A 26444-nucleotide genomic window follows, 5' to 3' on the forward strand; every position below is an offset into this window, starting at 1 on the left:
CAATGCGACACTCTAATATGTAGTGCGCTACATGTATGATTATGCAAATGACGAAAAAGTGAATCTACGACTATAGGAGAGCTTTCCTATTTATAAAAGTTGAGACGTTTCTTTGAAAAGTATGTGACTATTCATAAGTCCAAAGTTGCAACATTTCATTTGAATTTCATTTTAGGATAGACATATCTTTCACCAAAAGGCACCACTTATAATTCTCATTCAATTAATAAATTTAATGCTAAAATAACATTATTAAATGTCCAACAGATGTTTATAAAAAAGCGAGCATAGTTCTGTAGGTCTACCGAAAAGGTGGAGGTTTTTTCCTCTGGTATCTCTACTAATGTTTAAAGAATTTCTGTAGGCACTTACTGAAACACTGTTTCAGTAGAATCATGCCAAAAGTTATGGCAGATTTATGCTGAAAACTTTACCTAAAAGCCAGACTTTTTAGAAAAATGTACTGTTTGAATAAATTGCATTTAGATAGTTGCAAGAAAAAATGGTAAATATTTTATTTTAAGCTACTCACAAACGCTTGTTAAATATTGTTCCGTTAATTTGTTTGATCCATCAAATTAGATGGTCATAACCAAAAAAAGAAAAAATAAAAACGTAAAAAAAAAAGAAAAAGAGCATGTGAAAATCAGCTCCGAGTTAGATTCAATTTGCAGTGTGGGCCTCGTTTGTTATACACACACATACCCACATACCATTGGGCTCGTTTACGTCGACGATTGAGTAAATAAAAGCCCGCAGCTTCCTTTTCACGTAACGAAAAGTGTCACCGACTGAGATCTGGTGCGGCAAAACAATTTACCGTTTACCGTTGAAAAATTTGTGGGGGAAATAAAATTGCCGCAGGCTCTTAAAACTGTGTGTGTATTCTTCTCGAACATCCATCCCTCTTTTTTCCCCTTCTTCTTCTGGTTCTTCAATGGCGTCTTCGAGCTCTGGAAGTTCAATTCCTGCTCCAGGTACTTTCAGTTGCCAATTGAACAATCAAATATTAAATTTTGATATTTTATTTAATTTTTCTCCGAATTGAGATTCTCTGATATTGTAATTTTGACTGTTTGGTGAGCTCTGATCTCAGAGGCTGTTCAAGTTTTGGTTTCGTTACTCGCTGATGAATCTCCCATCGTCAGGGAGGCCTCCATTGCCTCCCTCAAGGACGTTGCTGCTCTGTACTCTCTCTCTCTCTCTCTCTCTCTCTCTCTCTCTATATATATATATATGTTGAGTTTATATGTGTACACTGATATATATTGAACTGCAATTGATATTTTGCAGAAACCCTCTTCTAGTGCTTGATTGTTGTTCGGCCATTTCGCGAGGAGGGCGTCGGGTAAAGTTCAGTCCTTTGTGTCTATTATTTTGGAATTGCATTTGTTATGGTTTGTTTTTATATTTTTATCAATTTGAATGTGTAGTGAGATTTGGGTTTTTGTTCGGTTTCTTTTGTATGTTTGTTTCAGCGTTTTGGTAACATGGCTGGGGTTTTCCAAGTAATGGCATATGGTGTTCGAGCCTTGGACAAGGATGATGTCGACCCTCCTTTCATGGCTAAGCTTGCTAAGATTGCAACGGCCGAAATCATATCCTCGAAGGTACTTTTGTGTTCTTCGTCCTGATGATGCTTTGTTGATCTCATAGTAGAACTACTTGCATGATTGAATTGTTCTCTTTGATTTAGGAGCTCAATGCAGACTGGCAAAGAGCTGCGTCAGCTGTTCTTGTTTCAATCGGCAGACATTTGCCAGACCTAGTAAGTTTTGTAGTTTTACAACAAAGTTTACGTTTTCATTTACATCTTAGAACTGATTATCTTTCGTTTTTTATTACAACACCTCTTAGGATGAACTGAAAAATAGTAGTATATTCTCTTTTTTTCTTTCAAGCGCCTGTGAGATGTGACATTTTGTTTTAATCAGAAATATCATGCATGACTTGACTGCCAAGGTACTCATCTACAAAGCCCACTTTGAGGCTTAGATTGTACAACGGAAAAAATGGCTTGTCCATAATCTTGGTTGTCACTCACCAAAGTAACTGAAATCTAACACTGGAATGCTATGTGATACTCATATAGGATACGGATTTATCAATTATTTTTTGTAAAAATTTCAATTTTGGCTATAAAATGGTAAAAATGGTTTGTATGGATACTTTTTGCTGTTTGCTCAGCAGTTTTTTTAATGAGAAAATAACCTTGCAAAGAAATAACAAGAGGCTTAGTTAGGGCTGACTGCCTCTGCATTTTGAATATAATTGTCTTCCCAGACTTAAATGATCCTGGATGTTTACTGTTTAGGGCAAGCTATCTCAATATTATTAGAAAGTTCTTGCATCAACCAAATCTACAGTATTATTTATTGTTTAAGATGGGGCTTTGTCAGGCTTTTTCCATTTTTTAAATAATTGAGAAGCATTCAGTAATTCTGCCTAAAGCTGATAATGTAATATTTTATTAGCATATATTTCTGTTTAACTGATCACATCCCTTTTCTTTGGATTGTGGGATGTTGGGCCAACCCCAATCTTTAGCAGAAATGGACGATTTACACTTATACTATGATTTCACGTACACACTACCTCTCCTTCTACCTGTCCTCCCTACCTTGCTCCTTCCCAGTTCCCCGTGAGATTCTTCATTAACTCTTCTTTTAATTGGCCTTTTCTTTTCTTTTCTTGATTTGGCAGATGATGGAAGAAATTTTTCTTCATTTGCCTGGGCCAAACTCAGCTTTACCAGCTATGGTTCAGATACTAGCAGACTTTGCCCATGCTGATGGTTAGTATTAAACTTTCCTTTCTTTGTGCTTCTCTTCCACCTTGGGATCCCATATGTTACTTGGTTTTATATTTTGGATTAAACTAAAATGTCCCATACCTTTTTTGCTTTAATCTTATTGAAGCATTGCAGTTCACCCCACGATTGAAAGGTGTGCTTTCACGGGTTCTACCTATTCTTGGAAATGTACGAGATGCCCATCGGCCTATTTTTGCTAATGGTATGCTGAATTGTTATTGACCACTTTCCCTTCTTGTTCAATTGATCTTTGCTTCTAATATTGTGAAGTGAAATTGGTGTAAATAGGTCTTGATTATTTGGTAGACTGCGGAACTATTTGTTAAATGCTGTAGTAAACACGGTCAAAGTTGCATAAGAAAGTTTGTATCAAAACACACCGTATAACTTACAAACTTTAAACACTGGTTCCATGTCATTCTTTCATCTAAAATCAAGAACAAAAGAAAATAGGTTTGTGTGTTGGCTGCCACATTAATTAACCAAATCAAACCCTTAACACATTTGTTCATTTGACATTTCAGAGTGACTTGAGAAGGTTATGGAAGTTTGTATTAATAGTGTCTCCAACCTTATAGAGAAATTCTGGCCATTCGTCACCTGTTAATTACCACACACTTCCATGATAGGATTAGAGTATTCAACCAAAAACCAATTGGCAATGGATAGAGATGCCCAAGATCCTTTAAAATACTGGCAATGCTTCCATTTTTAAATGTAGATAAACTCTCAACAATCTGTGTGTGTTCATTTGTAAAATTATTTTGTTTTCTAGTTGCAATTAGGCACATATTTTTACCTCTCTGTCTCTGTCTCTGTCTCTGTCTCTGTCTGTCTGTCTGTCTGTCTGTCTCTCTCTCTCTCTCTCTCTCTCTCTCTCCCCCCGCTTATTTTTTGACACAGGTTCAATAAAATATACTATACTAATTTACTCAATAAGTTTGCTAACGATGTTTACCATCTTTCCTGTTCTTTTCAGCTATTAAGTGCTGGTGTCAGGCTGTTTGGCAGTATAGCCTGGATATCCCTTCGCATTCACCTTTGGATGGTGACATCATGTGAGATAAACTATCAGTTGTTCTTAGCATTACAGTTTCTTCAGTCCTGGTTATTTTCTTATTCCTATGCCTATTTTATACTTCTTGTCTTAATGAATGAATATCACTTAGTGCAGGTCATTTCTGAATTCTGTTTTTGAGCTTTTATTGAAAGTTTGGGCTGCTTCACGAGATCTAAAGGTTTGAAAAATATTGTTGTTTCTATTTCTTATTGTAATTTCTATTTTCCATGGTGATTTTGTTTTCCCACAACCTTTAATTGCAACTACATCTTGGTAGTTGTTATTACTATAAAGTTAAACTCAGTCAAATACTTCATTTTGGGAAACACATTTTAGTCTTCTTTCTTATTTCACTCTAATGGTGCCTCATTGTTTTAATTGCTTTCTATTTTCTTTAAGATGAATCATGTATCTATGCTTAGTTGGGCATAAATTTGTGAAGAGTTTTACCAAAGGTATATTTGTTTCTTCCCAACTGTATGCTTAGGTGAAGTGTAACACTCCTACGTAATGAGTGTCGTGTATCCCTTGTTTCTGATTCTCTCTCTCTCTCTCTCTTGCTGGATGTATGATACTTTACACTTTTTCGTTTTTATAGACATGAGAACTAATGGCATTGGAATCTGGTTTCTATAAATTTAATAAACTCTTTCTTGAATAGGTTCGCATGTCATCTGTAGATGCATTAGGACAGATGGTTGGCCTTATTAACCGGGCACAATTAAAGGCGGCTTTACCCAGACTTGTCCCCACAATATTGGAATTGTAAGATTGATTTATCATGAAACAGTACTTCCTGCTCCTGCACTACAAATAAATGTTTTGTAGACAAGTCTTTGATGATATAGTTCCTAAACCCGTATTGCACTTGTATATTTTCAAAGGCATACATGGATATACACACCTTCACTAAATTTTTTACACGTCAGTAACGTTTGTAGCTTTTTCTTTATCCCGTCGACCAGGTATAAAAGAGATCAAGATATTACCTTTTTGGCAACATGCAGTCTTCACAATCTCTTAAATGCTTCTATACTGTCAGAAAGTGGTCCTCCTTTACTTGATTTTGAGGTAATGAAAAACATATTATGTTCTTTTTTTTCTTATTTAGTTTGTTGGTGCTGAAGTTTTTGGATATTGTTCTTGCACAGAAAAGTTGAGGTTGTTGATGGTTTTTATCTTTAAGAACTGCTGCGTTTTTTTCCTGTTCAACCTTGTGACCAATTTTAAAGGAATGAAACACCTAATCTGTTGTAGTAAAGTGAGGCCATCAGTATGGCCATATTATTCACCATAGGCCGAATTACCTTTAGTTACTTTCAGAATACTACTAATATTAGTTACTTTCGGAATACTATTAATATTCTTTCCGATGCTAGTATTGTTTATATTGTGTTGTTTTGTACTCATGGTGGTTTTCAGGAGCTTACAATTATTTTATCAACACTCCTGCCGGTGGTTTGCATCAATAATGACAACAAAGAACACTCAGATTTCTCAGTTGGACTGAAGGTTAAAATGTGTTCCTTATTTTTTGTTCAAATAACACAAGTTCCTGCCTTTTGCTTCATGTACTTTGTCCATAGAGATTCTGTAGTTGTCTGCAGATGTTGATGGCTAACCGTTTCAGCACTCAATTGTTAATTTGGTATTTTACTTTTTCCCAATGTTTGAGTTGTTTCCATTCTGGGCAGACTTACAACGAAGTTCAGCGTTGCTTCCTGACAGTTGGCTTGATATACCCTGAGGATTTATTTGTCTTCCTTATAAATGTACGTATCCTTTCCATCATGTTTCTTCTTACTACTAAGTGTTTATCTAGAGTAAACGTGGAGCTGGTGTTGATTTTATGTATTAGTTTTCAAAATATAATAGTCTCTTTTCTTTTTTATTTTTTGCGACTAGAAATGCAGATTGAAGGAAGAACCTTTGACGTTTGGTGCACTATGTGTTCTAAAACATCTCTTACCAAGGTTTTTTGACCTTTTGTTGTTTTGTTGGTAATTAATATTTTGATTCTCTTACATGATCTAACATTCTTATGATTTTATTTGGAGGTTGTCTGAAGCTTGGCACAGTAAACGGCCTTTTCTTGTTGAAGCTGTACAGTTCTTGATAGATGAGCAAAATTTAGGTGTCCGAAAGGCGCTTTCAGAGGTATGTCGTATGAACTTATAGTTCTTAACCCTTAGGCACCTTTCTCTGTTTTCTATTTTCTTCTAAACATTCAGTAGAACACTCTTGCTTTTCCTATGTCCTAATGTTGGATTGCATTTTCTTTGGTGTAGTTGATAGTTGTTATGGCTTCTCATTGTTACTTAATTGGTCCATCCGGGGAGCTGTTTGTAGAATATCTTGTGCGTCACTGTTCTTTAACAGATAAGGATAGAAGTGATTTTGAGAGGTCGAAGGATGCATCAGGCAACCCCTATATACCTTTCCAATACAAGAGATCAGAGGTTCGTATCTGATTTTATTTATTTGGAAGTTCTAATGCTGCTACTGATCTTACTTAACTACAACAAAAGAAATTTATATTTTGATTTTAAAGTTGATGAAATCTTAATGTTTGTGGGGGAGATTCCACAAAAGTAATTTTTATTGCCTCCCAGATGCTTTAAGCATTAATACTAGCTTCTTGTTCTTAAGGTGAAGATTGGGCCAATTTGTCCGACAGAGTTGAGGGCAATCTGTGAAAAGGGCCTTCTTCTGCTGACTATTACGATCCCTGAAATGGAGGTATGCCAAATTGACAAATGTACATTTTTTATGCTTTTAAAGGGATTTTTGTGTACACGTACGTAAATTAGAAAAAATTGTTTGACATATTTTTGTCTGCAGCATATACTTTGGCCTTTTCTGTTAAAGATGATTATTCCCCAGGCTTATACTGGTGCAGTTGCTATGGTAGGACATCCTTTACATCCTTATATTATTATACATCCCTTTTGCTTAGGGAAGTTATATTACATACCCAAATTTTAGCTGTTTTATTTAAAATGCAGTTTTGCTTTTTTTTTTTTTTTCCCTTCTTTTCTCTGGTGGACTTGTGATTTATTGAATGCATTTTGTATAATTCGTCCCAATGAATTGAACATTGGCTTCTTGCTACAGGTTTGCAGATGCATCTCAGAATTGTGCAGGCATAGAGCATCTAATAGTGATATCATGCTCTCTGAGTGCAAAGCTCGTGCTGATTTGCCAAATCCAGAGGTAGAATTCCTTCTAAATCTAGCTTTAGACTTTTCCTTGTGCAGTACAAAAAATTGATCCAGAAACCATTGTTTTAATTGTGTTTTAAGGAGCTTTTTGTTCGTTTGGTGGTGCTTTTGCATGATCCTTTAGCAAGGGAGCAGCGGGCGAGTCAGATTTTGACAGTATGCATATCTTATTCCCTTTTAGAGTGGTTTTAGCCTGGAAATGAGCTGTACTTATGCTGTTGATTATGATTTTCTTAAATAAAATTAGAAGGTTTGGAAGTGGAGGAATTTCATTATATTGTTTGTTCTCTTTCTTTTCAAAGAAACAAAATATTAAACAAATGATATTGCTTATGATCTGGGGATTATTCATCTTATTCTGAGATAGTTTGTAATCCTCAATGATGAAATATTTGTTTTCATGTATTGCATTGCAGGTTCTTTGTCATCTGGCGCCTCTCTTTCCAAAAAATATCACCTTGTTTTGGCAAGATGAGGTATATCATTATGCAGCTAAAAATTTCAGTACTTAAGCTAGAGCTTGTTAGAGCTGGAATATTTTATAATTGGGCTATAAGTAAATTCATATCTTCAAAACTTAATTGGTTTATTAAATAGCCATGCAACAAAATGTTTTACTTTAAGAAACAAAAGAAAAAGCAGTACCAGATTATGATATGATTTGTCTTACGCAACTTCTTTTGCAGAGTTCCCTGTTCCCTTTTTAGTTTGTTTCATGATTTTTTTTGCTTTTGTACTTTTTCTGTTGGAGGTGGAGGCGTTTCTGTTATATTCGTGATGGACTTCTCTTTCCTGTTTTTGTTAAGATTTTCAAATTTTTGTTTCCTGTCAAAATAATTGGTAAAATGTTTCACTCTAAAGTGTTTAATTTTCGTTGTTGTATTCTCTTGACTCAAGTACAAGAAAAATAAAATGGCTAGTAATATAGTCTAATTAATTTTTTTCTTTGGTAAGCTCTAGATTCCAAAATTAAAGGCATATGTTAGTGACACAGAAGATTTAAAGCAGGATCCTTCTTATCAAGAAACTTGGGACGACATGATAATCAATGTAAGTTCAGTTCAACTGTGGAACTCAGTGATATCTGTTCCTTTCTTCAGCAACATTCCTATTGTTTTTTAGGTAAAGAACTCGTGTTGGCTTTGGGGATGATGGAAATATCAACTCATGATTCCACTGCTAATCAATTAGTTCAATGGAAGCATACTCTAATTGCTTCTTCAAACATGAATTTCTAATTCTTGGCCATTGAATTTGAGAGCTATGTTCCAAATGAACAAGAAAAATTATGAACGGTTTCAGAAATTTGTTTTCTAAACTGTGTCTGTCTAAACACGTTCATTAGTATTGTGAAAAATAATATAAAAGGCAGCTGAAACAAATGTCCTCACTGACAATAAGATTGATGCATCTCTTTGTTTTGTCTGGCAGTTTTTTGCAGAATCTTTGGATGTTATTCAAGATGCTGACTGGATGAGATCCCTTGGGAATGCTGTTACCCAACAATATGAACTTTATACATCTGATGATGAACACTCAGCACTTCTTCATCGGTATTATTCCTTTTAAACCAATGTTGATATTCCAAAGCATGTTTAGATTCATATTGTATTATTATGCTCCAAAAGGAGATCTTCTTTCCAATGTTAGCAACTTAGCAATGACAGGTCTTTTACTGGCTTAATACTCGTTGGGTGTGTGAACTATTTTTGGTAGATTGAGTTTCCTCGATTGTGTTGTTTGTAGTGGGCATCTTGTAGACTAAGCTTTTTAATATTTTGGTTTTAATGAAATTTTGTTTCTTATCTGCAAAAGTAATCCGTAGGGTTGTTTGCAAATAATTGGCAAACGGAAAGTACAGTAATTTGAATTTTGGGTGTTGTGCTGTCATCTTCTGATGCTGAATGGGTTGGAATCTTGATTTGTTGAAGTTGATATTTAGGTTGGCTTCACATTGTAATACTTGGTTTATCATTCATTTTGGTTTTAGTTAGATTCTGATATATTTTTTATTTGTTTCTTATCTTTTACTGTTCTATTATCAGTTTGAATGCTCTAAATTACTGTGCACCACCACATTGGTAATTTGGCTTTGTTTAGGGCTATTGATGAAGGTTTATCGAGTAGAAGACCCCAATTTCCCTTTTTGTTTGTGAAAACTATCTATTACATAAGTGTATTGTACTATTGTTGCACTTTGTTTCATTTGAGCATATGGCGTTCCCGTCTCCCTTGTAGTTCAATACTACCCAAATTGAGATTGGGCAATTGTGATGGGTACAAGTGTCCCTAGCATTTGACACTACCCACGTTAACTTCCTAGCAAAATGATCCTCAAAAATGCTGAAGCAGAAATCTAACATTGTGATGCCTTAGTTCATATATTAGTATAAAACAGCTTTTAACTCATAATGTAAGCTTAAATTTGGCCAGCAGTTATCATTTTGGTTCCATATTTATTGGAATTTCTATGTACGCCAATCTTAGGGCCTTTTGTGGCCATCCTTCAACTCAAGAAGCTATCTTGAAACCTTTGATTTGAGAGGTGCTTAATATGTAATTGTAATTTTTTTTATTGCAGCTGCTTTGGCGTGTTTCTTCAAAAAGTTAATGACAGGGCTTATGTCCGTCATAAGATAGATTGGATGTATACACAAGCTAACATCACAAATCCAACCAATAGGCTTGGTCTGGCAAAAGCCATGGGATTGGTATGTTACTTTTCGTGGTTTTATTTTCTGCTCTTCCATCTTTATGGGGTTTGTGATTCATTACTTTTGGCCTCTCCACTTCCAGGTTGCAGCATCCCACTTGGACACTGTCCTGGAAAAGCTGAAGGGCATTCTGGATAATGTTGGGGATAGTATCTTCCGAAGGTTCTTACCAGTCTTCTTCAATTCTATACATTGATGCATTTATTTTATTGAGTTTACGTTGTTAGATTCTCTGTATGATTCTCTCTCTTCTCCCGCCCCAGAAACATTGCTGTCTTTGTTTTAAAGATTTTGGTACTTTAAATATTATGCTGGATGCAATTTGTGGATTCTAGGTTCTCCCCCCTCTGGTTCTTTTTATTTCTGAGTTCCAATTCACTGTTTACTTCTTAGGTGGATCTGTAAAATATATATATTTCTTATGGTTTATGACATAAACATTGCTTCATATATTGCAGATTCCTATCTTTTTTCTCTGATGATTTCAAAACAGAAGAATCTGATGATATACATGCTGCTTTGGCTCTAATGTACGGATATGCTGCAAAATATGCTCCATCAACGGTTATTGAAGCCAGAATAGACGCACTTGTTGTATGATACCTCGTCCTTTTCTTAGCCCCTCTGACTACCAAGAAAGAACAAGATTATGTTTTTCTCTTTTCTTTATATTCTGGGAACTTATATTGCGAAACTGCTAATGATATGAAAACAAAATGTAAATTTAAAAATAGAGATATACTCTTTGTGCTCCACATAAGCTTACCCCTTCATTTTTCATTGTTTCTAATTAGAGATGTTGGTGAAACTGGTTACCCATTCATTCATATGCGTTTACTTGGCTAAGAATAGCTCTTTAGCACAATCCAGTTTGAGTGTTGTTGACTCATACTAGAAATAAAGTCATGTGGTCTAATGGCTTGAATTTTATTACAACATATTCAAACTGTAGTCTCACACATTATACCAGAAATAAAGTCATGTGGTCCCATGACATGGATTTTTGAGCAAGCAATTAGTGATGACCTTTTGATTTCAGATTCCTTTTAGTGAGCTTTTACATAGTAATCTGCCACTGTCAGATATTGTAATTGTGTAATTAAAATTAATGTCTAATGCCTTTTACTTAATATGTTTAAGAGGTATCCTGTTTTTCTCTTTGAATTTATAACTTCTTAGACCAGTTACTATTGAGCATTTGTTTTTTGAGAAAAATTCAAAGCATTTTAAAGGTCTTTCCAAAGTTTGTCTTTGTACCAACTTCTCTCTCTCTCTCGCTGGGTTCAAATTTCTTCCTCGGAAGGTATGAATACAGTACAGTAAGAGTCAATAACATGGGAGGAAGATCATACAAATCTGAGTTATTGAGGTTTGACAAATGATTTTGGTGGTTTAATGTTAAAGTGAGTATTCCTTAAAAGTCTAGATATTTGCATTGGTTTGAATTCTGACCTCACGATGAATTGAATATGGCCAAGTGTGTTAGTGAGTTTTGTAGAATTTCTGCAATTAAAGATTGATTACTTATTTCTCTTGCAGGGGACTAATATGCTCTCTCGGCTTCTTCATGTGCGACATCCCACTGCAAAGCAGGCAGTTATTACTGCTATTGATTTACTAGGTTTGTATGAAATCTGGTGTTATTTTTATAATTACTTTGAAAATTGTTTTGCAAAACTTGCATGAACTTCATTTATGAATTTGGTTTATTTCCATGTTTTTCTTTTTAAGTTTGAACTCCCAGAGTTATCCCCAGCACTTGTTTCTCTGTTTCTTCTTTTTACCATTATCAGTGATAAAAGACACCAAGTAAAACTTTGCTCAAAGGAAAAAAATTCACCTAAGCTTGTTTCTCTTGAATTGGGATACATCTTGCTAAGAGTAAGGTTTCTCTTGAATTAATTTTTTCTTTTTGATTGGCACATGAAATTTTGTTCTTTCATGTGTGTTTCCATAGGGTTTGAGGCCATTTGGTGTGGTTGGTTCTTGTTCATGTGGTTCTTATAGGGTTGATTCCGGAATGTTTAACCCATCTAGCCAGATTGCTTTCAATGAATTGCCTGTTTGTTTGTATGTACCTAAGATATTTGCCGAATCTTAGGAAAGTTGGGATATAGAATGATTTGAGGTTTAGTGTAATTGTACATGCTAAAGGACACATATATGCTGGAGAGTCTAACTTAAACTCTCTAAAAGACGTAGGTGGTGATATGGTAGATATTGCTGATAGTGATATAATTTATCAATACATTGGGTGATGTTGTAGTGTACACATGTTTATGTTAGGAAAAGGCTTTGATATTGGCCAAAATAATGTGAAATATTGCTATTTATTATAGTTTATCATAAGCTGAAAAATCTGTTGCTGGACACATATGTTCTGTGCCTAATGATTTAGATGGTATGCAACTGTTAGTACAATGCATCTTTAACAGAAGCTTATTGTTGATATTTCAGGTCGCGCTGTCATTAATGCTGCAGAAAGTGGCTCATCCTTTCCATTAAAAAGAAGGGACCAAATGCTTGACTATATATTAACTTTGATGGGCCGAGATGATAGTGAAAGCTTCTCCGATTCTACTCTTGAATTTCTGCACACACAAGTTAGTAATATACAGTATTGGTTTTATCCGTGGTATGCAATGAGCTTGTGTTTGTTTTTCCAAAAGAGAGAAAACTTTGGGGAAAAAAAGAAGTAATTTCTGGGAAAACACAATTTTCTTTGCGTTTGAGCCACATAATTTTTCTGACAACTAGGAAAATCCTGGCAATTGATTCCCGAAAAATATGTTCCCTATAAGGCTACAACCATAAATATAAAATTTTAAGAGCTATGAAGCTAAGTTTTCAGAAAATGAAAATTTCAATTAAATCGTTATACAATTATTTCAATTATTTCCCTTTAGAAACTGTCAAGAAATCTAATCAATGTGATATCAAAATTAAATATGAGAGGAAAACTTTCTCCCATATATTTTGTTTCCCAACTATAGTTCGTGGAACATAATTTTGAAACAAACACAGCCTAAAGGTAATGATTAACTTACGTTGTAACTTTCTCAATTTTTCTCTTCTTGAATTTCTACAGGCTCGTGCTTTAAGTGCCTGTACTACGTTGGTCTCCGTTGAGCCAAAACTAACAATTGAAACCAGAAACCATGTTTTAAAGGTTTGCAGTTTTTTGTATTCTGACGCACTAGTTATTTTGGTAAACCCAATTCTTGGTTGGTGGCTAATACATCTTGTTGATTGTGATAATTTTGACAGGCCACCTTAGGGTTCTTTGCTTTACCAAATGATCCAGTGGATGTTATCAATCCTCTTATCAACAATCTTATCACTCTCTTGTGTGCAATTCTTCTTACAAGGTACATTACATAACATGATATATGCATTTCTTGTAGCATTTATCTTAAATAACATGATATATGCTTCTTGGGAGTGCACATCAATCTGTCATCCTTTCCCAACTCTTGCTTGACTGCTGTGCTTTTAGTTTTTTTGTTGTTTCTTTTTCTATGAAAGTAACCAAATGCTATCTCTGGATTTCTGATAATTTTGGATATGGGTGAGATTCCACTTTGATAGAGGTTGAGAATTTGAAATTATTCCGTCACGAAATTCTAAGCCTTGCATTTCCATACATAGATTTATAGCCTCTTCATTCATTTATCCAAATATGAAAACCTCTTCATTCATTGTTAGTTGGTTGGGCAATGTATTAAAAGGCGGAGGCGTAGGCAAGGCGTTCCATGAATAGCCCCGCCTAGGCGTGAGGCGTGAGGCGTGAGGCGTGAGGCGAACCCTCATGGGACCTAAATAACTTAATATATATTGCATATATAATTATATATATAGTATAATATTTTGTAAAACAAATATAAATATAACTAAGCCAAATATGATATGTTCTTCTTCATTACTAAGCGTAGTTGTACTTGGAAATTATGTCATGTAGTCTTAAAATGTTGTAAGTATTTATTTTCTTGTAAGCAATTATAGTGAACTTCAAGAGAAATAAGGTTGACTGGCCACAATTCTAGGGAGTTTGAAAGGAAATAAAGGCAGAATGTTGCAATTATAGGCAATTCAAAAGGAAATAAGGGCTAAGTGGAGCTATTATAAGGAATATAAAATGAAATAAAGATTGAGTGGAGCAATTATTATAGGGAATTTAAGGGAAATAATGGCTGAGTGGAGTAGTTATAGGAAATTTCAAGAGAAATAAATCTTGGCTAATCAAAATGCTAGATGGCAGAATCTGAATGGGCAATAATTAATAAAAAAAACAAAAAAAATAAAAGAGTTAGACTTTGCCACTAGGATTTGGAGATAGAAACTCTCTCTTTCTTCTTCCTTGAAACTAGAACGGCACACAGAGGAATGGGAGAAACAGAGGAATGGCAGAAATAGACCTGGAATTGGAAGGAAAGAAAGGCCCAACTGAACGCATGGGCGCGCCCCGACGCCGCCTTACCCCTACCCTCACAAAACAGAGCCGAAAACCCAGCAGCCCTGCCTCCAAGGGCGCCTAAGCGCACCCCGAGGCTAGTTTTTTAAAACACTTGGGTTGGACACTTTAAAGTGGGAAATTCATGTATGTCTCAGGTTCAAATTCAATGTGGCCATATATGCTCCATTCCATCTAAAGTAATTCTTATAGATGCTTCTCTAGTTCCACTGTACTCGTGGGGTCGTGTTGAGCATATCAAATTCACACATCTGATAATTTAAATTGTCCATCCCTAAAACCTAAGCGTAATGTATCTTATGTATCATTGACCAAAGAATATATTTTGTATGCAAACATCACTATAATATGCATATTCTCTAGATCCCATGAGTTATATGTGTTCCATTACTGATTTAAGGTATAATGATGATGAAGTTATATGTGCTACTTTTCATGTATTAGGAATATAATGGTGAGCTTACAATTGAAAAATTGCATGGGTTCATATATTCCATGTATATTTGCTTTTATTTACATACCATACCGCTTCTGATTGTTATCATATGACAATTTAGCGGAGAAGATGGGAGAAGTCGAGCAGAGCAGTTATCCCATATCTTGAGACAAATTGATCAGTATGTTTCTTCACCTGTGGATTGTCAAAGGCGAAGAGGTTGTCTTGCAGTACATGAGATACTTCTCAAGTTTCGGACAGTTTGTACCACTGCAAATTGTGCCCTGGGCTGCCAAGGAAGTTGCACGCACAGCAAGCAAATTGACCGTAATTTGCATAGGAACTTTTCCAACTTACCATGTAAAAATGCCCGACACAGCTTTCCTTTTAGTTTTTATTTGACCTATCCTTATTCTTATTATTTTGTTTAACGTCCAGCTGCATTTGTATTGCCAAGTCGTGAGGCATTGTCATTGGGAGACAGGGTCATTATGTATCTTCCACGTTGTGCAGACACTAACTCGGAAGTTAGAAAAACCTCTGCTCAGGTAAGTTGGACAAGTCTCTGAAATAGTTATCTGGAAGACTAGAAATGCATTTGGATCTCTTAATATTACTTTCTATGACTGAACTCTCTCTCTCTCTCTCTCTCTCTCTCTCTCTCTCTGTGTCTTTGTAGATTCTTGATCAACTTTTTAGCATTGCGCTTTCACTTCCACGGCCATCAACTACTAGCTATGGTGTGGACATAGAAATATCCTACAGGGCTTTATCATCGCTTGAGGATGTCATAGCTATTTTGAGGAGTGTAGGTTCATTGCCAATTCTTTTCATACATATTTTTGTTTTTTTAATATTCTCTACTTTGCTTTTATCATATCTTTTGTTTGGAGTCATGGGTGGAAATGTAACACTAGGATGATCTTTGGTTTTCTTTTTGTACCCAGGATGCTTCTATAGATCCATCTGAGGTTTTCAACAGAATTATTTCCTCTGTCTGTATATTACTAACAAAGAGTGAGGTAAGTTCATTTTTTTTATTGTGTTTCCAAAGTTGAAACCGATACTACAACACAACAGTTTCATCTTGCAGCTAGTAGCCACCCTGCATGGTTGCACAGCAGCTGTATGCGATAAGATCAAGCAATCAGCGGAGGGGGCCATTCAAGCTGTAATTGAGTTTGTCACAAGAAGGGGAACTGAGCTGAGTGAAACTGATGTTTCAAGGTTTGGCTAATAATGAAATTTTAAATCAGTAACAGATTCTGAAAAAGGGAAAAATGCAATGAGCTTTTCTTGCTTTCTTTTGGTAAAGAAATAGGTTTTTTGTTTGGTAACCCTGATAGAGAATATATGTGTGTGTTTGTCTGTTATAGGACAACTCAAGCTCTGCTGATGGCTACAGCCCATGTGATTGAGAAGCATTTACGCCAGGAAACTCTTGCTGCTGTATCCTTTTACCCATATTATATGCACTCTTCTTATAAAGATACCTGTTTTTATGCTGCACTACTGGGTTGCAATGTGTTTCAATAATCCGAACTGCATAATTTTGTTTCTTTTTAGGCTCCTCTGTCAAGTAGTCCTTAACTGTCAGAAGATTTCTTCTCTAGCTGAGAGCACTAGTTCGAAAGTTGTCTTCAATGAAGTTTTAGCTACATCTGGAAGGGACATAGTAACAAAAGATATATCTAGGCTACGCGGTGGCTGGCCAATGCAGGATGCATTTTATGTAAGTCCATTTAGAAGATTTTTATGTGTCATGAATTCTTTGTTTGCTCAAACATTACCACAAGTTCAAATGGTTATATTGAATCTGTTGCTTCTGGTTCTAATTGGTTGATCAAACATGTGTTAGAGACCGAGATTCACTAATAAAATAGAATTGGGCCACAGGAGCCAGTGACACCGTAGACATTGAGTTCTATAATTCTTGAAAATGTCTCATGTCTTGCTTGTTTAGTAAGAAAGAAAAAACTTCCATCTTAATCTGGCCCCTGAATGCTAATTTTCATCTATTAGGTTGATTCTATGAGTGGCAAGAAAACACAATAAATTTTACAACCTTTCGATACATCCACCACCACCACTTCCTCCTCCTCCTCCTCTATTTCATGTGTGATTGTATCCATACATTGTGCACATATATATTGTCAACGTAATGTTTGAGTTTCTATTGTGTATGGCAGTATTATCTTCTTCATTTAATTTATTCAGTTTGATCATAATTTATTCAGTCATCTTCTAAATTTTTTTAATGTTTATTATTTTGCCTTTTTTTTTGTAGGCATTTTCCCAGCATACAGTTCTTTCGTCTTTGTTCCTGGAGCATGTCATATCTGTCCTTGACCAGTATCCCATCCTTAAGGGTGATTCAGAAAAAGGAGAGAATCCTAGCCATTTAGTTGACGGTCAAATGGAGGATGACATTCTGCAAGCTGCTATTATTGCTGTAACTGCATTTTTCAGGTTTCAGAAATCAGCTTTGATTATCAAATTTCAGTAGTATTTGTTAATGTTAGACAACTTTGACATGTTCCAAACTTGTTGCAGAGGTGGTGGTAAAATAGGAAAAAAAGCTGTGCAACAAAACTATGCTTCTGTTCTTGCTGAACTTACTCTCCAATTGGGAAGTTGTCATGGTCTAGCTAGCCATGGTCAACATGATCCGTTACGGTAAGGATCTAGTACAGTTTTTGTTTATTGATAATTTTGTCTTGCGAGATGCATGCAAGAATTTTCCTTGTTTATTTTTGAGAAAGAACTGAGATTTCATTGCATGACAACTACACAAGTGAACAAGATGTCCACAAAGTGAAAACAATGCAAAAAAACAGTGAAAATGCAAATAAATCCTTCTAAAATGAAACAGCTATGAAGTGTCCATAAACAATTTTAACTAATAGCAACTTTCCAATCAAGACAAATAACTGAAAAAGATGAATTTTTAAAATTTGCTGAAACCAAAGCCCATGTGAAAACCATACAACTTTCTCCCATCACTCCTCAGTCAATGGTCCAAATTTATAGTCTGTTAGACTAACATTTCTGCTATATATAGTTATATACTAACAGACGATGATATATTAGGCTGCCAGATGGTTATTAAGTTGATACCTGCAATTACAATATTACCTCTAACTGGCAGTTTGATGCTAACGTCACATCATACTGTCTGATAGAAAGAACATTGCCGTCTATATAAATACTCACACACGTGTAAGTTTCAAGCACATGTAAGGTTTAAATGTTGTTAAATGTTGTAAAAACTTGTCCCCTTTTTCATGCTCTTGCAGGGCTCTTTTAACTGCATTCCAAGCGTTCTGTGAATGTGTTGGAGATCTTGAGATGGGAAAGGTAGAAAAGCACATAAAGACGGAATTATATCAGTTCTTTGATTTATGAATTCCTTAGTTGTATCTTGCAACATGGAGGGAATGTGATTTAGATATTCTTTCTATAGATTTTGGCCAGAGATGGGGAGCAAAATGAAAATGAGAGGTGGATCAATCTTATTGGAGAGATAGCATGTTGCGTCTCGATAAAAAGACCAAAAGAGGTAATTGGTTTGATTTAAGACTGTGTATCATTTTTCACAATATATTTTATACAGGGAACTATATTTGAGCTTATTAGTTAAGGTGTGTGTGTGTGTGTATATATATATATTAAGATCTGGGGACACACGCTTTTGACACACATTTTGACAAACATTTTTGTTGGCCCCACACCATAATGTATTTCAACAATCCAACAGTCTATCTTTTATGTCTTACCTCAAAGATAATGTCTACCAAATATCACCCAAATGCACCATATGACTGTTGATTAAATTTAGAGTTTCTTTGTAGAACTGTATTTGTCCATTTCCTTTACTACAAATGAATGTCTTTATGGTTTCAAATTTGTCTAATTTTTTGCAAGGATGATCTAATAATGATGTACTAAAACCAGTGTTTTAAAAAACTAGTTTTAAGAGTCACCTAGGCAGATTTTTGGGGGCGGGGCTATGAAAAAAACACCTCTGCCCAGCGGTTGGGCTATAGACTAGCCTAAATGCCTAGGTTGTTGCCTAGGCACCTAGGCAACCTGGGCGTTTGATTTTGTTTTAAAAGAAACCTCCCAAACCCAAAATGACGTCATTTTGGGTAAGGGTTATATAAAATTCGTGCTAATTTTATGTTTTGAATTTAGTTTCTATTAGATTATTATGACTTTATGATGTGAATTAGAGAAATAATAATTTAATCAAATATTTGATTGCTTGGCATGCTTGCTTGATTGTTTTACAAAGTATTAGGTACCATGAGGCTATCGCCTAGGCAAGGCTATTCATGAAACGCTTTGGCTTCACTCTTTAAAACATTGACTAAAATATAGATGGTGCAGATTGTTGAAATACATTACAAAGTGGACTCTATGGGTGTTAAAAGCGTGTGTCCTTGGATCCTAACCCATATATATGTATATGTATGTCCTACGACAAGTGCTCAAGCGCTAACAAGTTAGTAAGTTAATATGGTGCTAACCGCTCGTTTGGGCTCACTCCACTAAAAAATACCATCTGAAGTCATCTTTTAAAGATCATCATTCGAGAAACCGAGATTAATAAAATTCCTATTTGTTTAAGCTTATCACATTTTGCGAATTTGTTGAAAAAGGTAGCTTGCATTTAAGTACGAGGTATGTAGTGAGCTTTATATGGTAAGTGATTCTGTGTTGTAAATATCATAATTTGTTTTTTATGGTCCATGGAAATTAAGGCTTGTGGTGGTTTCATTTTCTTTTTTGATGGATACTACCTTTTTTATTTAAAGGTTCAAAGCGTATGTGTAATTTTAAGTAAATCATTAAATCGACACCAAAGATACCAAAGGGAAGCTGCAGCTGCTGCACTGTCAGAGTTTGTCCGCTACAGGTATGCGTTGGATGTCAACAAAGACACTTTACATTTTGTTGGTTACATTAAAATTTTGTTATTCCCATGGCATGTCTGTATCATGGGATCTTCTTGTTGCAAACTCTGTTTTCATCATGTCATTATTCTCAGCAATTTGTTACTTTCTCTTCATCTTGGTAATTATCTCGGTCCGTATCATTGTTCCTGTCCATGTTTACTCATTTGATAGAAAAGGATACAATTAATAAAGTATGTGTACCCAAATAATATGTGCATAGTAACCACTGTTTACTCTATTTCCTTCAGTTTCTTGTGTACTTGGGATCTTAGTTCTTTGCAAGCATTTTAACTTGTTTTGTGCTCATTGTTAATCAATTATTTAAAAGGCTCGCTTCAGGGCGCGCCTAGGTGGCCTTTGAGGCTGGGCGTGAGGGTTGCCGCCTCTGTTTTGAGGGAGTTGGCGGAAGGCGTCGCCGGAGCCACCTAGGTGGCGGAGGCGTGCCTCAGGGCGTCCAAGCGTCTCTGTTTGGCTTTTTTTTTTCTTTTTTTTCTTTTTGTTTTTTTTTTTAACTCCCAAACCCAAATTTTGGGTAGGATTTTAACTGCCTCATATCTCTTCCTTGCACTATTGTCTCTCTGCCTTTTTTCTGATTTTTATTTTTTTATATAATGGATGTGTGTGTTGTCTGCGTGCATTGTTATATGTGTGCTCGTTGTGTTTTTCATCCTCTATTATATATATATGTATGTCTGTGTGTGTGTGTGTGTGTGTGTGTGGGTATATATATTTATAATATATGTGTACTCAGGGTGATTATTGATTAATAATCTTCTTTTTTTTAATATAACATATGTGTACACTCAGTGTATGTATTAAAAAATTTAGGTCCCGTGAGGCTTCGCCTCACGCCTAGGCCGGGCTATCCCTCGGACACCTCGCCCATGCCTCACGCTTTTAATACACTGTTAACTCATGCATTTTTGTGTTATTAGTTGAATAATTTTGTTAACCTTTGATTCCAAAGTCTTATTAGTTAATATTCTTGATAATGCAGTGATGGGTTTGGATCCCTATTGGAGCAGATTGTGGAGGTATTGTGTCGACATGTTTCAGATGAATCTCCAACAGTTAGGCGCTTGTGTTTGAGAGGACTAGTACAGGTTAAGTGAATCTTTTGTGAAAGTGCTTGGAATGAGTGTTGGAGTTTTTCTGTGCATGTTCCTATTTAGTTTTCTTTTATATTTCTTCAGCTTTTTTCTCGGAAGCTGACCTCCATAATTCTCTAGTGGGAAATGATTTCCACACATACGTTTTATCCTTTTACCCACCATGTTATATTTGTCCCTTGATTCTCCTTTGATTTATTCAATTAAAAAATGAAGCGGTTACCTTATCCAAAAATGAATAATTTCTTACTTTTCAGTTTTCACTAATTAGTATGTGCTTGCATTCACATCTTTTGGTTCTATCAGTCTCAAGCTAGACGAGCTAGGCCTTAAGAGAAGAGAGTATTATTTGGTTGAGTTGAGTAATGTTATTAAGACACTTCTATTAGAGAGTGTCAACTAGTGTGTCAGTTTCGTGCGTCTAAATAGCTTTATTGGTCTTTGGACGATATCCTGTAATTACATGTCCATTCTCAAGCCTGGCTTTGTTTGTCTGCCTGCCTGAAATTGGTGTCATTATTTCTCTGTCCTTTACAATGAATTGTATGCCTACTGCGTGTTTTAAATCTTATTTCATTTTTTTCTCTTCATCTTTCATTCTATGATTCTGGAGGAATTGACATTTTGAACTTTTGAGTTGCAGATACCATCCATGCAGATGTTGCAGTACACAGCTCAAGTTCTGGGTGTAATATTAGCTTTGCTAGATGATTCCGATGAATTGGTGCAATTAACTGCAGTTTCTTGCTTGCTCACGGTGAATTTTTCCCTCCTTTTCTTTTGATGGGTATAATATTAGCATGTGTGTTATATAAATATTAAGAATTTTCCTTAGATCACTTTTTTTCCTTGGTAATCATTAATCTTTAGTATTAATTCAAAATTGAGCACTCATTTTTAATATAATAGATGCTTGAGTCGTCACCCAAGGACGCTGTGGATCCCATTTTGCTTAGTCTTTCTCTGCGGCTTCGAAATCTTCAGGTGCAGTACTTCACTCTCAGTATGCTGGTTCACAAATTATTTTCTTGGTTCTTGCTGCCTCTTTCATTTTTGATTTGGTCATTCAAGGATTACATCTGATTAAATGTGGTTTTGACTTTCATTGCCATATCTTGATTGCAATTTACATTTGATTAAATGTTTCCAAATTAATTGAGTTATGATTGCAGTTAATAGGAGCATCTCTTCTCAAAGTTACCTTACTAATTTTGGTATTAGACTGTCAGTAAAATATTGTAAGTATAGATTTAAAAAGAATTAAGAGCATGGAAAATTTGAAGTTTGTCGAAGAACAGAAAAATTGGTGGACTGAACAATTTATGCCTTCCCCTTCATCCTGGAAGTCATTTTATGAAAAAGTGTCAGCCAAAGGATATCCATGTAATATCAGACATTATTTGGAAATCAGATGGCATCTTACATGTTGCTTGTAGCGTACTTCATTTTATTGTGCTGACACATTGACTAATTACAACATGTATGGAACAGATATGTACAAATACGAAGATGCGAGCTAATGCTTTTGCTGCTTTTGGAGCACTAAGTAACTATGGAATTGGTCCACAACATGAGGCATTTCTCGAGCAGGTCTATTACTTGTTCTGATCTTAGGAAGAACTTTCTTTCTTTTTGAAGAACTGACGTATGAGCGTAGAAATTATTGAGATTATCATTCTCATTCGTTCTTTTGGCTGTTTATTTCAGAAAGTAACTTGTTGCACAGTTTTGTTCAGAACTTTTTACCACTTAATTCTTTATATATGAATAACATGGAAACTTGACAGAGGTTTTCATTTAAAAGCTCATATAGTAATAAAATGTAATACTACGTCCAGGTACATACCGTAATCCCACGCTTGGTTCTGCATTTGCATGACGATGACGTTAGTGTGAGACAGGCTTGCCGGGTAATTGCTTACCGTTATTACTTCTCGTGTGCATGAAGATGCATGGAGACAATTTTAACTTGTTTTTCTGAACTGGTGAACAGACTACTCTGAAACAAATTGCCCCATTACTGGAAATGGATGGACTCCTTCCCTTGTTCAACATGCATTCTTTCAATCATGATCATCGGTATGTGTTGACATATTATCAGAGGACTGAATTTATGAGATGATTATGACAGTAGCCCTTATATGGCGATAGATGAAGTCACACCAACTTTTCTCTTTTCAGAACTGACTACGAGGGTTTTGTCAGAGACCTCACAAAGCAATTTGTTCAGCATCATCCCTTAAGACTTGATACTTACATGGCATCTACAATACAGGTTCCCGACTGGAAAACCTTCATTTTCAATACAATTTTTTTTTTCTTTTTTTGGTTGCTATGCTAAATGGCTAGTAAATTTAGTGTTTTTCCTATCATTAATAGTGGTAGGCCTCATAACCATGGTATGAAAGCCCTATGATTTTATGGGTGTAATCTTTGCAATTCAGATGGTTACACCACCCTTTTCTTCTTTTCACAATACGGGTACCCAAATGACTTGACTTACATTCTTGATATCACAGGCTTTCGATGCACCATGGCCGATAATTCAGGCTAATGCTATATACTTCTCCAGCTGTATGCTATCTCTGTCCGATGATCAGCACATCTTGAATCAATATTATGCGCAGGTAATTTTTAGACACGAGTTCTATCTTTTTATGTCATGGCCCATAACTAAGAGTAACATGGTATACTCACAAAAATTCATGTCTAAATCTAGGTATTCGAAACGCTAGTAGGAAAAATGAGTAAGTCAGCAGATGCAGTCGTGAGAGCTACGTGCTCTTCTGCTCTGGGTTTATTATTAAAATTCTCAAAGTCATCCTCATGGAAATCAGCTCGAGTTGATCGTACGGACTCAAGTCACTCAATACGAAAGGGCCATGATTTTTCAGTCTAGAATGAAGTAGCAAGCTATAAAGGAGAAATTAAACTGATCATCTTCATCTGTGTGCAAGGAAACATATCCCTATCTTTGATGACTGTGAAATGGAATTCCCATTGCAAGATGCAGAACAGAGCAGCGTAGGAGAATCGTGAAATTCAGCTTTGACCTTCAATATGTAGGGTTACCGGGGCCATAAATTTCTCGAATTGTTGTAGATCATGTCAATTGTGTTGTATCTTTGTAAATCAAACATTTACCTCGGGTCGCTTGTGTATTTTGTGTGTTATAGATGTAACATTATTCTGTTGCACTCAAAACGTCATCTCGGAGATTGTAAATTCGTGTGGTTTTCACGTACTATCGGTTTTACAGGTTTTAGGCAAACGATTTGTAACTTGAACACAAAGGAGATGTGGTTTGAGATGTTTCATGGTTTCTTGTTTTGAGGCAATTCTGAATATTAGTGTGTTGATTTGTTCAGAGTCGTGCTTGCGCCATAATATGTAATATTTCCGGCCTCTCCATCTATTGATATTGAATTGTCAGTTTTATTCACCCGCGGGACTCCATTTGGTCCCATAAGCTAGCTCTACACCACCCAATAGATTTGGGGTACGATTCGTGCACGTAAATATCGCGCAACTGCATCATTCTCGTAAATCTATTGGGTGTTCGATTCCTTACCCCTAAATGTTGCGCAACTGCATCATTCTCGTTAATCTACTGGCATCATTCTCGTAAATCTATTGGTTGTTCAGTTCCTTATATGTAAATGTCGCGCAACTGTATCATTCTCTTCGTTACGTGTAGCTTTTGTGTGTTCACTAGGACTGCACGACATAGAAAGCAAGTTATGTGAAGTGGTTTAACAGAGTCCACATAACTGAGTAGAGTGAAATGTTTGGATAATGACGCCAATAAATTTGTAAGCTCTCACGTCAGCAGTAGCAAATTGCATCATTGTCCGGTAGCATGAGAGAGATGCTATATCCCTGAGTAACAAGAGAACCTCCTGCTTCGTATATGATAATCTGTCTATCCAATTTTCTTCCCAATACCATGGCGTCCGGAGAGCCCCAGCTTCACTTTGTCATGTTTCCTTTCATGGCCCCAGGCCACATGATACCGATGATCGACATCGCCAGACTCTTGGCGCAAAGAGGCATCATCATCACCATCGTCACTACGCCGCACAATGCTGCGCGATTTCAAAACGTTGTGACTCGTGCTGTGCAGTCGGGGCTCCAAATGAGGGTAGCCCTACTAGAATTTCCATGCGAAGAAGCGGGGTTTCCTGCTGGGTGTGAGAACATGGACCTGCTTCCTTCGTATGGATTGGCGGCGCAGTTCTATTTTGCAACGGGTCTGTTGCAACAGCCAGCAGAGAAGTTGTTTGAAGAGCTAACCCCCGAGCCAAGCTGCATATTCTCCGATACGTGTTTTCCGTGGACAGTGAAAATTGCCCACAAGTTTAACATTCCAAGGATATCTTTCTGTGGATTCAGCACATTTTGTCTCCTTTGCAGGAACAAAATTCAGGCGTCGAAAGTTCTTGAGAATTTAAGCTCTGAAACGGAGTACTTTGTTGTGCCTGACTTGCCTGATCGAATTGAGGCCACGAAAGCTCAGCTGCCAAGCGGGACTCCAAGTATGTCCGGGTTTTTTGACAAAATTGCTGCAGCTGAATTGGAAAGATTTGGGATAATCCAGAATACTTTCGAAGAGTTGGAGCCAGCATATATTGAAGCGTACAAGAAGACGGCAAAAGTCTGGTGCATTGGCCCAGCTTCACTGTGCAACAAAGATGACTTGGACAAGGTGCAGAGGGGTAACAAGGCCTCCATTGATGAACAGCACAGCTTGAAGTGGCTTGATTCTTGGGAACCGAGTTCTGTAGTTTATGCTTGCCTTGGAAGTTTATGCAATCTTGTGTGTGAACAATTGATAGAGCTTGGACTGGCCTTAGAGGCATCGAACAAACCGTTCATTTGGGTTGTAAGGGGATGCAGTCAATCAGAAGCGTTGGAAAAGTGGATTTTCGAGAGTGGATTCGAAGAAAGAACGCAAGGAAGGAGCCTCTTTATTCGGGGATGGGCTCCGCAAACACTCATATTGTCACACCGTGCAGTTGGGGGGTTTTTAACGCATTGTGGATGGAACTCGACATTGGAAGGGATATGTGCCGGGCTGCCCTTGATCACATGGCCACTGTTTGGGGACCAGTTCCTTAATGAAAAACTAGTTGTGCAGGTTCTTAAAATTGCGGTGAGCGTTGGGGTGGAGTATCCCGTAAAGTGGGGAGAGGAAGAGAAGATTGGCGTGCTGGTGAAAAGGGAAAATGTAACAAAAGCGATAGAGGAGGTGATGGATGGAGAAGAAAGTGAAGGGAGAAGAGAGAGAGCCAGAGAGTTTGGAGAGATGGCAAAGAGGGCAGTAGAAGGAGGATCGTCTCACGTCAACGTTACACAGCTTATCCAAGATATCATGCAACGAGGTGGTAATGGCAGACATACAAACTAAGGAGAGAAGAAGATAAGAGACTTGCTGCTCCATCTCAACTGAAAGAGCTTCTTGTCTCATGTACTGTAAACATGTCATTTGTTGCAAAATTAGTTTTCTTTTCTTTTTCTTTCTCTGCAGATTTATGCTTCAGAAACAATTAATACACCTGCTTTCCTTACCTAAATTACCGTCACACACTCGACATCCTATACCCTCCACAAAATGTTTCAACAGGTATCTGTCGAAACGATATATAAGATTTATCAAGCGCCTC

The 26444-nt window shown here is 36.3% G+C and overlaps 2 protein-coding genes across 2 annotated transcripts; both read left to right on the forward strand.

The window, feature by feature from the left end:
* The first annotated feature begins 821 nt into the window (after positions 1–821).
* On the forward strand, positions 822–24219 carry LOC137744133 (protein SHOOT GRAVITROPISM 6). The gene is made up of 51 exons (XM_068483998.1): positions 822–977; positions 1097–1187; positions 1294–1348; positions 1479–1610; positions 1697–1768; positions 2704–2794; positions 2919–3014; positions 3792–3870; positions 3987–4050; positions 4534–4637; positions 4838–4943; positions 5295–5384; positions 5567–5644; positions 5778–5845; positions 5930–6029; positions 6161–6331; positions 6522–6611; positions 6714–6779; positions 6987–7085; positions 7175–7249; positions 7510–7569; positions 8054–8143; positions 8525–8646; positions 9675–9804; positions 9890–9969; positions 10266–10401; positions 11347–11428; positions 12265–12410; positions 12896–12976; positions 13075–13175; positions 14836–15074; positions 15153–15262; positions 15394–15522; positions 15662–15736; positions 15808–15941; positions 16091–16163; positions 16315–16446; positions 17002–17183; positions 17268–17390; positions 18011–18071; positions 18178–18273; positions 19532–19632; positions 20670–20775; positions 21425–21538; positions 21691–21765; positions 22273–22371; positions 22620–22691; positions 22775–22860; positions 22963–23056; positions 23301–23408; positions 23501–24219. Exons 1-51 carry the CDS (start codon positions 938–940, stop codon positions 23678–23680), a joined length of 5184 nt encoding a protein of 1727 aa, XP_068340099.1. The 5' UTR covers positions 822–937; the 3' UTR covers positions 23681–24219.
* Positions 24220–24631: 412 nt separating this feature from the next.
* LOC137744134 (UDP-glycosyltransferase 73C11-like) lies at positions 24632–26336 on the forward strand. The gene has a single exon (XM_068483999.1). It carries the CDS (start codon positions 24692–24694, stop codon positions 26186–26188), a length of 1497 nt encoding a protein of 498 aa, XP_068340100.1. The 5' UTR covers positions 24632–24691; the 3' UTR covers positions 26189–26336.
* Positions 26337–26444: the final 108 nt, after the last annotated feature.

This window comes from Pyrus communis, chromosome 9 (assembly GCF_963583255.1).
Source record: "Pyrus communis chromosome 9, drPyrComm1.1, whole genome shotgun sequence".
NCBI classification, from domain to species: Eukaryota; Viridiplantae; Streptophyta; class Magnoliopsida; order Rosales; family Rosaceae; genus Pyrus; species Pyrus communis.